Source organism: Mustela erminea, chromosome 11, assembly GCF_009829155.1.
Source record: "Mustela erminea isolate mMusErm1 chromosome 11, mMusErm1.Pri, whole genome shotgun sequence".
NCBI lineage: Eukaryota > Metazoa > Chordata > Mammalia > Carnivora > Mustelidae > Mustela > Mustela erminea.
In genome coordinates, this window is record NC_045624.1 from 85,126,382 (window position 1) to 85,140,705 (window position 14,324).

The window sequence follows — 14,324 nt, forward strand, 5'->3', positions numbered from 1 at the left end:
GCCCTAAGGTAGGAGACAGGATTCCTTGGTTGGCTCTGTACTTGTCCAGCTGCTCAGCTCAGGGCATGTCTCAACCTTTCAGAACTTTAAGATAAAATAATATCTTAAAATTCCTATTCCTTATGGAATCACTATGGGAATTAAATTACACACTTAAAACTACATTGACTGTCAGCTCCTTGAGGGTGTGGATCTTATATTTTCACCCTTGTAAACAGTTACTTGATTAATTCATGTATGAAAGAAATAAAAGTCATTTTCACTCTTGAAAAACATTTTAAATTTCGTTACAGATTAACCCAAGACACTCCTCAGTTCCTATAAGAGGGCAAACCTAGAAAATGAAGGAAGCTTTAGTAGTATCAGAAAATCACTAATATTTTCAGTAACAATCAGAAATTTTTATTAAAAATTCCTCAAGTTATTTAATCTGTTACCAGCCTTAGGAAAATGAAAGGTATAAAGAATAAGAAGGTATCTTTTGAACAAGTGACTATCCCAGTAAAAGTAGGGACTTAAGTAAATGATGGCAACAACTTTTTATAAACATAGTGGTAGAAGTGCTGTTAAATATACATAAAAAGCAATCTGCAAACCTTTCAGAAAGCAATCTATTAAGACATTTTTATGTCTATATATCCAGCCCAAGGACTAAGATTAGACCTGTTGCCTCTTCTGAATTCTCTGTCACTTAGAATACCATAATCCAGCTACTTTCCTGAATCAGAAATCTAAGCATCAGTTCAGACTCTTTCCTCTTCCTCACTCCCCTCCTCCCTCTGTCCATTCAGACACTAAATCCAGCATTTTCTACTTCCTTAATATCTCACCTGTATGTATTCTGTCCCTTTTCCTATTGCCACTACCTTGGTTCAGTCTCTCATTTTATCTTACCTTGATCACCAAAATGGCATTCTAATTGGTGATATGGCAGGAATGGAAAATAGACAAATTCAGTAGGTATTTAAGAAAGCCAACTAATAGAATATAGGACAAAAGATTTAAAAGGAGAAGAATGAATTGAGTTCTGAGTGTGTGTAGCTTGAGGTACCCTCGGGTCATTTGGTAAAGATAATCTCGGTACCTGCGTGTATGGGTGTCAGGAAAGCTTAAGGACAGAAAAGTAGGTTCATGGTGGACACTGTGAATTTGGCTGAAATGTCCCCTTTCATGTCCTCCTCCTCCAAAAAGCTTTTTCCAGATCATCCCACTCCTACAGTGGTTGTTCCTTGCATTCAATTCTGACAGCTCTGACGGGTTCACAATTAAATGTTGGCTTTTGTTGGTATTTATTATTTCAAGTTTGTTTTTCCCAAATTAAGCTTTTAGAGAATAGTGACCTTTTATATGCTTTAGGCCTATGGATGCCTATTGTGTCTGGTGCTTCGCCACATACAAGAGGCACTCAAAACAAAGAAGGAGCTGAAGGGATAAATTAGATTTTAGTGATTTTAATGATAACCATGATAAACATCTCCCAGCACAGAGCTTGCACATAATGGCACATAATGGGCACTGAATTAATATCTGTGAAATGGATTGAGACTTAAAGTTTCCCAAGACTCTTCAAAAACCTCTTGATATCTCAGTGGCTTCCAAATCTGACATGCCATAACACTTGGACACAAATATATTTATTATACATTTTGTAAGAAGTCCAACAGTTCATAGTCTTATACATAACCTGTTTCAGTGAAAAGGTCACGCATCGGCAAGCCTAGTCCATCTTCATCTCCTTGCCCACATGACTTGAACCCCCCACACTGTACTTTTACAGAATTTCACATTCTATATTGATGCACACTTCTGCATCCTTAGTGTTTCCCTCCAACGTTCACATTGCCCCCTCGTGCCTCCCAAATGCTCCTGTGCTACCTTCGCTCTTCACAGGTCAAAGAATTAACTCTGATTGACACAAGAATTATTTTCAGGAAACGAAGAGAAGAATGTTCTTGGTGAAAAACGAAAAGCCAAAAGGCTTAGGCAAGATAACTGCATATTTGGATTTTGGACCTTCTTAAGACAAGAATGGCTTTATGGCTTCCAAGTCTTGGAAAACTTTGACACCTGACACACCGACACTTGATGCCTGAAGTCCTACTTACAAATCAGCAGTACTTTACATAACCATGTACAGACAGAAATAGAAATCCTAAGTTGAAGAATATCATGACAGCTATAACTTGTGTTATGTTCAACAGCATCTAGTATGATGCTTTAAACAGAGAGACACACAAACTCTTTGTTGAAAAAAATTATTTTCTCATGCTACATATTTACTGCTTGTCTCTGTGCAAAGTCTTGAGCCAGGTGCTGTACTGGATACAAATAACACAACACATAATCCTTGCCACTGTATTGGACAACAAGAGTTATAAATGGTCCCTCAGAGTGTATGTTGGTATATAATCTTTTTGGAAAACTATCTGAAGTTATCTACTAAAGATGTATGTAAACCAAGACTATGAGACAGTAACCCCACTCCTAGTTATATACCCCAAATAAATGAATCCATAAGTATAAGTCATGTACAGGAATGACCATGGAACTTTATAATCATCCAAAGGAGGAAACAGCCCCAATCTCTAAACAGAATAGAATGGACAAGCAAATTAGGGCCTATTTATGTATAAGAACACTACAGAACAGTAATAAAGAATGAACTACTGCCACACACTGTGCTATGATGAATTCCAAAGACATAATGGTGAGCAAAGAAACCAGACACAAAGAAACGCATACTGTATGATTCCATCTATGGAATCAGAAGAGGCAAAACTGACGTGTAGTGATAAATCAGAATTCTGGTTCGCTTTGGTGGGAGCAATGACTAGGAAGAGTCTCAAGGAGACATATTGTGGTCTACGTGGGAATATGGCAGAAATGGAGTACGGATAAATTTGAGAGATATTGCGAAGAGGTATTTAACTCTCAAACTGACAAAGAGAACACAGAAGGAGAATTGGGATTGGGAGGAGAATGATGAATTTGGTTCTGAATGGCTTGGTTATAGAAATAGGTGAACATTCACCAAACTACACATTGGTCATTTGTGAGGATCACTGTATATATGTTATGTAACAAAAAATAGTTTTTTGTTAACAAAAAATTTTTAAATAAAAATAAAATAGAGCAAATTTTCAGTAAGACAAGAAAAACCTATGGAGCATCAGGCTTCACAGGTAGGCAGCGATGGCAGAGTTGGGGAGCACATGTCCTGCATTAACCCACACAGTCCACTGCTGGAAACCACGTGGCTTAGTTCCCAAGTACCACATGGAACATTCATCCCAAAGTGTGAATTAACACAGTGTAGATCCTACCCTGTTAGGTCTTATTGATTAATACAATAATTCTTCCCTTTATTGATTAACACAATCAGTGCAGAATTCTAAATTTTCCATGCAAAATATTATAGGAAAAGAATATATTCAATAAATATCTGTTCATAACCTAGTAACACATGACAGGTATGGCCTACAAATGCTCGAGCAGTTGAGAAGTTACAGGAAACACTGGCTAAATGCTTCCAAGGACACGGGAATGGAGCTGGCCTCTAAAAGGTGAGGAACAGATGCAGGGGTTTCAAAGTATGACCTATACAGATATTTGATTTGATTTCTTTTAGTGTGAGTAGCACAGTCTTTCAAGGTGCAGGGTGATTAGGAGTATTTCTGGACGGCCATAACCTTGCATTGTGCTTTGCGAATATGTGCCAGTTTCCTCGGCATCTGAGTGGGGTAAAGTCCCTGTGAAGGAGTGCCCCATAAACAGAAGATGACAAGAGGCTAAGTGAATTATTACACTGTACACGTGGTTTGGGCCCAGATCACATAGTGCCATGAATGCCATACTGAACATATTCCGCAGGCAGTGTTAAATGAGACCATGCCCTCTGTGCTTTGGTTGTGTGGGCCAATTGTGTGACCAGCATTAATAACAATAAATGGTGTAAGCAGCTTCAGGTTCTTTCCCTGTGATGCCAGGCACTAGACCTTTGGAAGTGGATTTCTGACTGCTGCTTTCAGTTGCCATCTGAGCTCTTATGACTCTGCAAATACAGCTTCTATTTAGATAACCAAAGGAGGGAAGCTTATATAAAGTAGGTCAAAAATTTTGTTTGGATTCATAAATCTAAGAGGAATGTTGAAAGAATTAGCAAATAAAGCTATAGATGCCAAGTGGATTAATTTCAATGGTGTTTTCTATGGAAATAAAGTTGACACCAATAATCATTCGGCAAGGTTTTGTTGGCTTAAGGGACAGCTGTCGTGGAGTGAAATTACTGATTTCATCACTGATGTAATTTTACACTACTCCAAAGGGTAGATAAGACAGTTCTTTGACGCTATAATCTAAAGTATCCACCTTCTCAGGTGCTGGTCATACCCAGTGATTAATAACTACCATTTCTGCATACATGTATACTGAGAGACTCTTGATATTTAATAAATTGTTTCGTAGAAAAGGAAAAGTCGTCCTAAGTTCTCCTTTGACTTTACAAACAAGCCTTTCAGGCTTCTTTATCTGTGCCCTAAAAACCTTGACTATAATTTTTATTATTAGCATCACATTTACTAGAAATGAATTCTAGTTTAGCCTTATTTTTATTTGATACAATTGTTAAGGGTAGTGATATAAAAATAGAAACTTGGGGCACTTGGGTGGCTCAGTGAGTTAAGCCTCTGCCTTCATCTCAGGTCATGATCTCAGGGTCCTGGGATGGAGCCCTGAATCAAGCTCTCTGCTCAGCAGGGAGCCTGCTGCCCCCTCTCTCTCTGCCTGCCTCCCTGCCTACTTGTGATCTCTCTCTCTCTGTCAAATAATTAAATAAAAGCTTTAAAATAAATAAATAAAAGTAGAAACTCTACTGCAAAAATTTTGATGTATAATGGATTTTAGCAGAAATAGAGAAACCTGCTTACTTAAAAGTATTAAGACTAGAGATGTGGATTCATGGTTTTAAATATATAAATACAGATAAAGAGAAAAATCGTATTTCCTTTTTTTCTTTTTCTTTTTTTTCTTTCTTTCTTTCTTTCTTTTTTTTTTTTTTTTTGCTTCTCTGCTAATAGGGGGCAGTGTATTTCGTCAATGTTCTATTGCTCTAGCTACATTTTGTTAGGTACATGTTGATTGTTCTACAATTGTATGTTAAGATCTTTTATCTTCACTTTATGGATGTAAATGTAGTATAGTCAATAATGAAAGAAATTTGCTTTTTTATTTCATTTACCAACCTATAGAATGTACTTAAATGACTGCATATATGCAAATATTTATTATGCTATAAAAGTGTCAGAACTACTATGTTAGTCCAGGATTCTATGATAAGACTTCAGAAGAGAGGGTGGGGACTATTTTATTTTAAAGTGCTTCAAACTGTGTGTATTGCCTACAGGTTACATGTGATAAGTCATCTTGATAATATTAGCTTCACCTGATTTTTAAGCTGATAATGACTCAGGTCTTAGTAAAGTAATACGTGAAGGGAAACATACCTCTTGCAGACAAATAAAGGCTGGAGTTGTAGATAAATCAACACACCGCTCATCTTGGATATTAATTGTGGGTGCTACAGCATAAATGGGGTCCTCTTGATCCTTTTTCTCTGTCTCCTCTTCCTCTTCTTGTTCTGTGTCTGTAGCACTGTCTTCCATTTTTCACAATTCTAAAATAAAATCATTCCAGATTCAGCTGCTTAGGGATGGTGTCACCTATAATATCAAATTAGTGGAAAGTAATAAAAGCAAGCAAAAATCAACTGGAGTAAGCTACTCTCCAATGAAATTATAGGTCAGTACACTTAGCTGCAGATAAATTATTATGAAGGCTGCTCGGTTATAAAGATAGTCTCCATTGCTACACTCAAATCAATAACTCTAATTTTAAAAAAGCTATTGTTGCATTAATTGGAAAATAATGATATAACTAGAATGTAAGTTCCATGAGAGCAGAAACCTAATTGCGTTTACTGAGCATTATAGTTAGCACTCAATTACTACTCATTGATTGGGTGGAAAAAAAAATAACATTCACCCTTACAATATAACACAAAGTTAATTCAAATTATTTTGGAGAAATTAAAAACCAACACCATGCGGTGGCTAACACTGCCTTAGGCATGCACCTTGTACCTGCGCACCTGCCCAAAAGCTTAATTGCTCGATGCCTGTATTCCTGCTGGGGCCGCAGGGCAAGCCTACGCTTGCAGGTCCTGCCTGGGCCCTCAGCTATGTATCTGCTGCCCGTGTGCATGCTTAATTGTCCTGTCGAGCTTTCGGGCTTCATTTACAAGACATCAGCTCAAGAATAAAATTAAGGATATCAAGATGGCGACCCCAGAGCATTAAACCATGCTCAAGCCTTTGGGAGGACGGATCCTTGCATGACTGCACAAGTCATGGAGGCGGCCATTGATTTACTGCGCATTGATTTGCTCACATATTCAAGGGGACCTATCTTGGTCTAAAAGGACCTGTCTTGGCCTGCAAGGTCTCTCCCAGCCCATTTTGGTGGCATTGGTATCATTGCTTCTCAGAGAGCTGGTAAGGAGACTCAATTGCATTAAAAAAAAAAAAAAAAAGCCAATCTAATCTTTTGCTCTTTTGATCTCTGACCCATGTGAATCTGCACTTAACAGAAGAGTAAACTTGCACTTTTCTCTTGCCAGAGAACATACATCAAACTGTCATAAATTAAAGGTCCGGATCTTCTGTTAAATATCTCTCATCTCTCACGTCTATCTTATCAGATTAGCTGCTCCTTGATGATGGGATCCCCATTCTTTTAATAGGGAAAGCATGTTCTGTAATATGAATCTGGAAGGCATGGTAGGCTCTGGCTCCTAAATTTATTCGTCAAGTGGCCATAGGCATGCCATTTATTCATTCAGTTTCCTTTCCTCCTCTCTGAAATGGGGGTCACAGTAATTTTTCTGTTTCATAAAGAATGGACACAAATGGCATCACCCCTGTGGATTTTAGCTTCCATTCTACTATCTCTAATTCTCTACCACAGACATAAATTACACATGCACTTATTTTCCTCTTCTTGCTGCAAAAATACTTCACAGGTGGTAGCATGTACTTCCCTCAGGAGGCACTAAATGTCTGGTTGTCTGTTTTGTTTTGCTTTGGCTTCATTTGGTTGTCTTTCTACATATGATATTAATAGCCGTTGATATCATTTGGACTCCCACTCCTTTAATACCCACATACTGTTTTCAGTGCCATAAAGCAGTGTTAAAAGAACCTGTTGTTGTTAAGGCATCACAACAATTCAATTTTGGCAATTAATCACAGTTGTTTAAATCTTCAAGGAGCTGTGAAGGTTTGATTACATATCTAGATTTGTTGATGTTTATGAGATACAATATGTTGGTTCAACCATTTCATAGATGAAAACCTGTTAATGACTATCTCAGAAAAATTTTTCCCTCAGAACATTACACCATAACTGTTAATGTCAGCTTTTGCTTTAAGAAATATTTTGAATATGAACAAAAATAACAGATTGGCATAATGAATCCTCAAGTATCCATCCACCAGCTCCAATAAATAACAATTCATGGGCAATTTGTTTTGTCTGTTTTGTTTCCACTTACCCCTCCACTCTCCATATAATTTGGAAGAAAACCCATGCATGTAGACCGAATAATATACCCCTAGGAATTCCAGAATACTGTACAGAGATTACCTTCATGCTACTGCACACCTGCATGGCCCTCCTTAGTGTGAATGGACCACAAGTCAGTCAAACAACCCCCAAATTATAAACATATGGAATGTTGCCAGTTTTTTGCTATCACAGTTTTGCCAAGTACAGTCTGCATATTTATTTTAAAATATGTTTTAAAGGATCTTGGGAGTTTTAGAATGGAGATGGCATTAACATTCAAGACTTAATTTCAGGCCATCTTCTCAAAGCACTTAAAATGTGGCAGAGCTTCCCTAGGTAACAAAAAAAAAAAAAAACAGGGCACTGTGCTGATTTGTACAGATTCCGTGGTCTGCTCAAGTTTTTCAGTCTCTAGTTTCTTGAAAACATTCCAAATAGTTTCAATCAGGTAAAACATTATACACAGGGAAGCAACAAAAAGACACTGTAACTGAGTTCTGATAGGAATTATCAGACAAACTTTGACCTTTAGAAAAGAAAGGAAGAGTAGGAAAGAAAGAAAATGCAATAGAGACCAATGTGAAAGTCTCATGTGAATTTAAGCCTAAAACACTAATTAATCTAATTAAATAACAGGTTGGAAAGGGCTGAAGGAGATAGCAAAGTTTAACAGATTAAACAAATATTCAATTTCGTTAAACAAATATTCAAATTCGTTAATGTAGGATTATATCAATATCACCATGCTGCAGGCAATATGATCGGCAGCTATAAATAAAAAAATAGAATAAATATATTCTCAGTCTACGTGATATAAACAAGAGAATATTTATAAAACATCTAAATTCCTGGTGTAGGAAGAACAACAGACCTATCAAGTATAGTAATTCTAGAAATGTGTATCTCCGTAATACTAAGTCAATTAAGCAAATATTTACTGAGTTCTTTTATGAGAAGCAATAATTTACAAAGAGGCAAGCAATTTACAATATAAAGAGAAATCAAGGCAGGGAATAACGAGGTCTATATCATACAAGGTAAAGTAAAATAAACCTAAATAAAAAGCAATGTTATTCTACCAACATTGAGATAAGCCTTTAAAAGCAGGTTGTAGCCTGGAATTTAGATTTTTAATCTATAGGAATTGGAAACCATTACTTTTTTTTTTTTTGCATTAAAGAGTTATCTGAGCTTGTAAAGGTGTTGGTGATAATGAGAGGAATGTTTTGAAAAGGGTGTGAATTGGAAGGCAAGGAGACAATTTAGTGGTTGTGAGTCAGCACCCTCAGCTGTGGGCAGGAGATAGATTCACTGGTGAGCAAAACCAGACCAGGTGTCTGGCCCCAGGGGCGCTCACAGACTGGTGAGCAAGACAGAAATTAATCAGAGAAGCACAGAGATAAAATGTAAAAATGAATATAACTGAAACAGGTGCTGTGAAATCGTGGACCATGGAAACAGGGTTACCTCGTATGGCACATTTCCAGTACACACAATCCTCACAGCAACTGTTAAGTAGCCCGATTGGAAGGTTAGATGCTGAGGACCTGAGCCAAGGCCGTCCGTGCTATGCTGTAGGAGTCCCAAGAAGAGACACATGGTTTAATGAGGCTTTCTAGCAGGGAGAGGACATGTACAGAGCATTCACAAATAAACCAAAGGGCTAGTGAAGGAGAAAGGGAGGTTAATTAAAAGCATGAGTCCTATTCCACAAGAACACTGAGCTTCTCTCTTATTCACACTTTGTTTTGGGGTTAAAAGATAAAGCCAAAATAGGAAGAGTCACAAAGAATAATGAAGCAATAAACATCGCAGGGTATGCCTTGTGTTGTAAGACAAACCACTACTTCCTCTTCTCAAAAGCCAAAGAAGTGATCATCATTTGTGTTTTGATTTTGAACTCTTAAGGAAAATTTTCTGGACAGTTATAAGGAGCAAATCCAAAAACCAAATAGTCCGTGCACCAGAGAATGGGTCAGCATACACAAATGATGGTGACTTTTTGAAGATAAAAGGGCGACGCTTGCTTCAAGAAAGATGTAGCAGGAAACCACGCTTTCGATATTACTTGCCGCTGAACTAGCACAAGTTTTGCTCATTTTGGAGTGGCAGGGTATCATTTAAAGTCAAAAATGATACGGCCCCACACCATTCTTTTTCATAAGTTAGCTCTTCTATCTGCCCCGGAAACATGACCACATGCTCCCTCCCCCAATGGCCCATTGCTGTGGGTAAGTTACGGGACTCTTTCTACAGGAACTCAGAGCTGGATCTGCTGGAGGAAGGGAGATGTCTGGGACAACTATTTTGTTTGTTTCAGTTTCCTATACTTATTTAAAAACATAGAAATGTCAAAATGGGGGTGCTTGGGTGGCTCAGTCAGTGAAACGTCTGTCTTTGGCTCAGGTTATGATCCCAGGGTCCTAGGATGGAGCCCTGCGTCGGGCTCCCTGCTCAGCGGGGAGTCTGCTTCTCTCTCTGCCTCTCCCCCTGCTTGTGTTCTCTCTCTGACAAATGAATTAAAATCTTAAAAAAAAAAAAAAAAGGGAAATGTCAAAATGAGGTTTCAAAACTGTGGTATATTTAAAGTTATATGACAAGTGCTTCTCAGTCCTGTTAGTGTATCTCTGTGATTATATACATGTTCTCTTTTAGAGATAAGATTAAAAGTCAGCATCAAAGCCCCTTTCTGAAAGGCCTCTGGTCTACACATCACAGGCTCAGAATATTACGCAACGGATTCCAGATGCAGCCTACAGTTACCTCAGATCCACTTAATCCAACAACAACATCACCAGATACTACCAGCTCAGGAGTCCTAAATGCAACAATCACTGCACTTGTTCATGGGTAGAGCTTTTTTTTTTCCTGTACAATTACATAATCCCCATTATTATTATACAAAGACATGGTTAGACTTGAAACATTTTTTAAAGATACAGACTTCAGGTCCTGTTTTTAAGAAGGAGGGTAAAAAAGCTTTGTCATTCGAAACAAACCTAACAAATCAAACCACAACTTCTTCCTGTTCTTAAAAAAAAAAAAGAAAAAATAAAAAAAAAACCTCTCTCCCTCAAACGAAACAAAACAAAACAAAACAAAAAACCCTGCAAAAAAAATTCCAATCTGGTAGAGAAGAAGTAAAACCATTGCAGTTCAGTATGTACAGCTAAAATTTCCCTCATAACTGAAGTGTTAAAGTAACAATGTGGGTTAAAAACACACCTATATACAGACACATATACACAGACATAAAAAAAAAATTCTTGAGAGGAAGCTCCAAGTGCATATCTAGCCTTAAAGTAAATGTTCACAGTATTAGTTAAGTCTTATATTATATGCATGTGTAACCAATGAGGAGCCTGTTCACGGCCCACGATCCCAGAGAACCAAAGACTGTCATAGGATATGCTCCCTCCTAGGGAGGGCAAAAAGCTGAGAGAGCTCTAGGCCTTCTCCCAACTAATTTCATTGTCCTTTTTGCTTCCCTTTGCATGCTACCCTCCAACCCCAGACACAGACCCGAGAAAAGTTATACCTTCTCTTTAAAACTCATTATTTTTTCTGGGGTGCCTGGATGGCTCAGTGGGTTAGGCCCCTGCCTTCGGCTCAGGTCATGATCTTGGGGTCCTGGGATCGAGCCCAAGCATCGGGCTAGACCAAGAAGACCCCTAGCATTGGGCTCTCTACTTGGCAGGGAGCCTGCTTCACCCTCTCTCTGTCTACTTGTGATCTCTGTCTGTCAAATGAATAAATAAAAATAAAACCTATTATTTTTTCTTTTTCTCAGAAACCCACACAGCCGAAATGAGCTTCATATTACTCATTTGTGAATGGGTATAACATATAGGGTCATGATGGGAAGACCATCCATGTGGAAGGCTGTCATAGAAACAGACGTGATTCTTGTCTCTAGTGTAATGCTCCTGGGTGTCCTCCTCAGCAGGTGGGCACTCCTGCCTAGTCGTGCGCACCTCTGCACTTAGTAATGACAGTTATATAGCCCTTCACAGCTGAAATGAAGCTTTCCTTCATATTATTTCACTCTGTTCTTGTAACAACCATTTCATAACTATTATTGTCTCCATTTTACAGAAAAGGAAATTGAAGGCTGGAGAATGTAAGTGATGTGCCCACGATCACAATAAGTGATCAGCAATAAATGTCAGTATTTATTCAAACTCATGTCCACTGGCTCAAAATCCCTTACACTTTTATTCTGTATAGGATTCTTGCCATGGCCTTGGTAAAGCCCTTTGCTCTAACCTCCAATAATGGAAAGCAGGATCAAGGATACAGCAGGCTAAATGAATTTGATTCTGTCACTGCAAAGGTGTAAAGCTAAGACCCCCTTTAGCAAGGAGAAGGTCAATACAATGTAAGTCAATTAAAGACAGTTCCGATAGAACAGTGATTATTAGACTGTCCATGAAGTGGCAAGATGGGAGCTGTGCAAAACAATGGGCTACAGAACTGGTTGCTATAGTTACAAACCAGAGGAAATCTTTCCCTTATGCAGAGTGTGGCAAGAAGCACTGGTCTCATATCCACAATAATTTACAGTCATTCTGCAAGTCCATTCAGGCTTTAGAATCTCAAAGGATGGCTGAGAGGCCCTATCAGTTCCCTTAATAGTTACCAAATAATTCGGTAGTGAGCAGAAACAGTTCCAAATCCTGTGGGAGGTTTGGAATGCTCAAGTAGGTCTAAAGCTGATAGTCTTCCAGAAGGTCTGTGAATCAGATATTCTATATGTTTACGTGCAATCTAGAATCTTCACACTGCAGTGTTATTCCTGCACTCCATTCCTTACTTTTGTTACAAAAACACGCATGTTTTTCAAATTCTTCTGTCACCTTTGCTTAAATTTTTAAAAAGAATACCTGATAGCACATTCATAGCCTTACAAAACTAGTCTATATGTCCTGTCTGTCATTGCTTTGCAAACCTTCTCTTTGATTTACCCCTTTCCTGTTCCCCACACGCTAGTCAATAGAAATTGTGAGTTTAGATGGGTCTGTTTCCTTAGGAAAGAATTTCGTGTAGTATGGGCTATCGTCGCTGCTTCCCAAATGCAACAGCCCTGGCTCCTCCCTTCTTCGTCATAGTGGTGTTTGTCCTCCTCCTCTTCCTCTTGTCATTTCATCTAAGACTAGGATTAGTGGCTTTAACTTAGTCTACAGGATGCCAGCATGGGGTAATGGAAAATGAATACTTTGAAGTTCATCAGCTCAGGCTTGAATCTCATTCTTCCCCTTCCTGTGTGACCTTGGGCAAGATATGTAACCTCTAAGTGGCTATTTCTTCAACTACAAGATGATTTAAGAGTTGTTGGGAAGATTAAATGGAACAAAATCTCAGTCCAGACCCAGCATGTAGTCCTCAATAAATGTTAGCTCCCTCCCACCACTGTCTGGGTTTTTTTGTTTTTGTTTTTTGTGTGTGTGTTTTTTTTTTCTTTCTTTCATGTGAAAGCCTTAAATAATTTTGACAGGGATCAAATAAACAGATGTCTGCCTGGGACTGGGTCAAATGGTTTAGGAATCTATAGGTTGGGGCTCTTCTAGCATGAATTTGTCCTAGAATACATCCTTGGGCTCTTGTGTGAGAGTCCTGGTAAGCCTAACCTTGAAATCCCACTATGAAATGTTTTCATCTAGAGAAAGAAAGATGATGTAGGATATTGGGTATGGTGAAATCTTTGTATTTGTGAAGTATTTGGGTCCTTAAAAGAACATGTCAACTCTTAGTCAGGGCAGGGCCAGCTTTAGACAATAAGAGGGCAAAGTTCCCTTGCCCGTGTCTAGAAATTTCACAGTCTCCTCTTTTCATTGCATAAGTACTTCCTGTCCTCAGGCTTCCCCTGGCCCTTGGCAGATCTCCCCTTCAAGCTTCCTCCCCTTGGGCAGCATCCCTTACTCAATTTCTTTCCTTCCTCTAAAAGCAAAGCTTCTTACATTCATTATAACTTTAGAAAAATATTTACCAAACCAATTTTCCTCCTTTACATTGGTGGAGGAAGTTAGAAGTAAAAATAAACAACAACAACAACAAAAACCCTCTCTGAACTGGGGAACAAGAAGAGTTGGCGTAGGCCCCTGAGGCCTCTAGTCTGCCCGGGACAAGGCTCAGGAAGCGAAATAGTGGAACTCGGACATTTGAGAACATTGAAGAGATCATGTGCCCCTTCTCTCAGGTGAGAGGCTGAGGATGTGACAAGGCTGCATACGATTACTGATCCTACACCTGCTCGTGCTAAAGCAGTAGGTGGAGAAGGTCCAAGACAGTCCACATAGTGGCCAGGGAGATGTACTGAAGGCTAGCCGAGAGCGCTACATCCCAAGCACCCTTGACATTGTGATGAAAGACACGGCTTCGGAAAGCTTTGCGGTGCATGCCACTGAGAACCAGAGAAAGAGGCAGAATTCTCAAAGATACCGGCCAGGAGAACCAAGTGTGAGACCCAGGTGGATGCATATCTCAAGGTGAGTCAGCATGGTCAGACAGCAGCCACTGGCAACCATCCTGAAGCCACAATGCTATCTAGTAACACTGAACTTGGGGCTCCTGCCTAAGAGGAAGAGAGAAAAAGTAGAATTACCTGGGGTTCTTTTAGTCAGCTTAATGGAGATACAATTTATGTGCAATAAAACTCATAATTTTAAGAGTACAATATGAGTTTTTACACATATTGACAGTTGGGT

General features: G+C 38.8%; 1 protein-coding gene across 4 annotated transcripts in view; it reads right to left on the reverse strand.

Moving 5' to 3' along the window:
• CCDC146 (coiled-coil domain containing 146) overlaps positions 1-14,324 on the reverse strand; it is a 119,434-nt gene that overhangs the window by 88,140 nt on the left and 16,970 nt on the right. For 2 of the 4 annotated variants that reach the window (XM_032305915.1, XM_032305913.1), the window contains exon 2: positions 5,502-5,671. In XM_032305915.1, coding sequence (XP_032161806.1) covers positions 5,502-5,660 — 159 coding nt within the window. In that variant the 5' untranslated portion in view covers positions 5,661-5,671. Of the gene's footprint in view, positions 1-5,501; positions 5,718-14,324 lie in introns of all 4 variants that reach the window. The other 2 variants (XM_032305916.1, XM_032305914.1) reach the window with 1 other exon arrangement.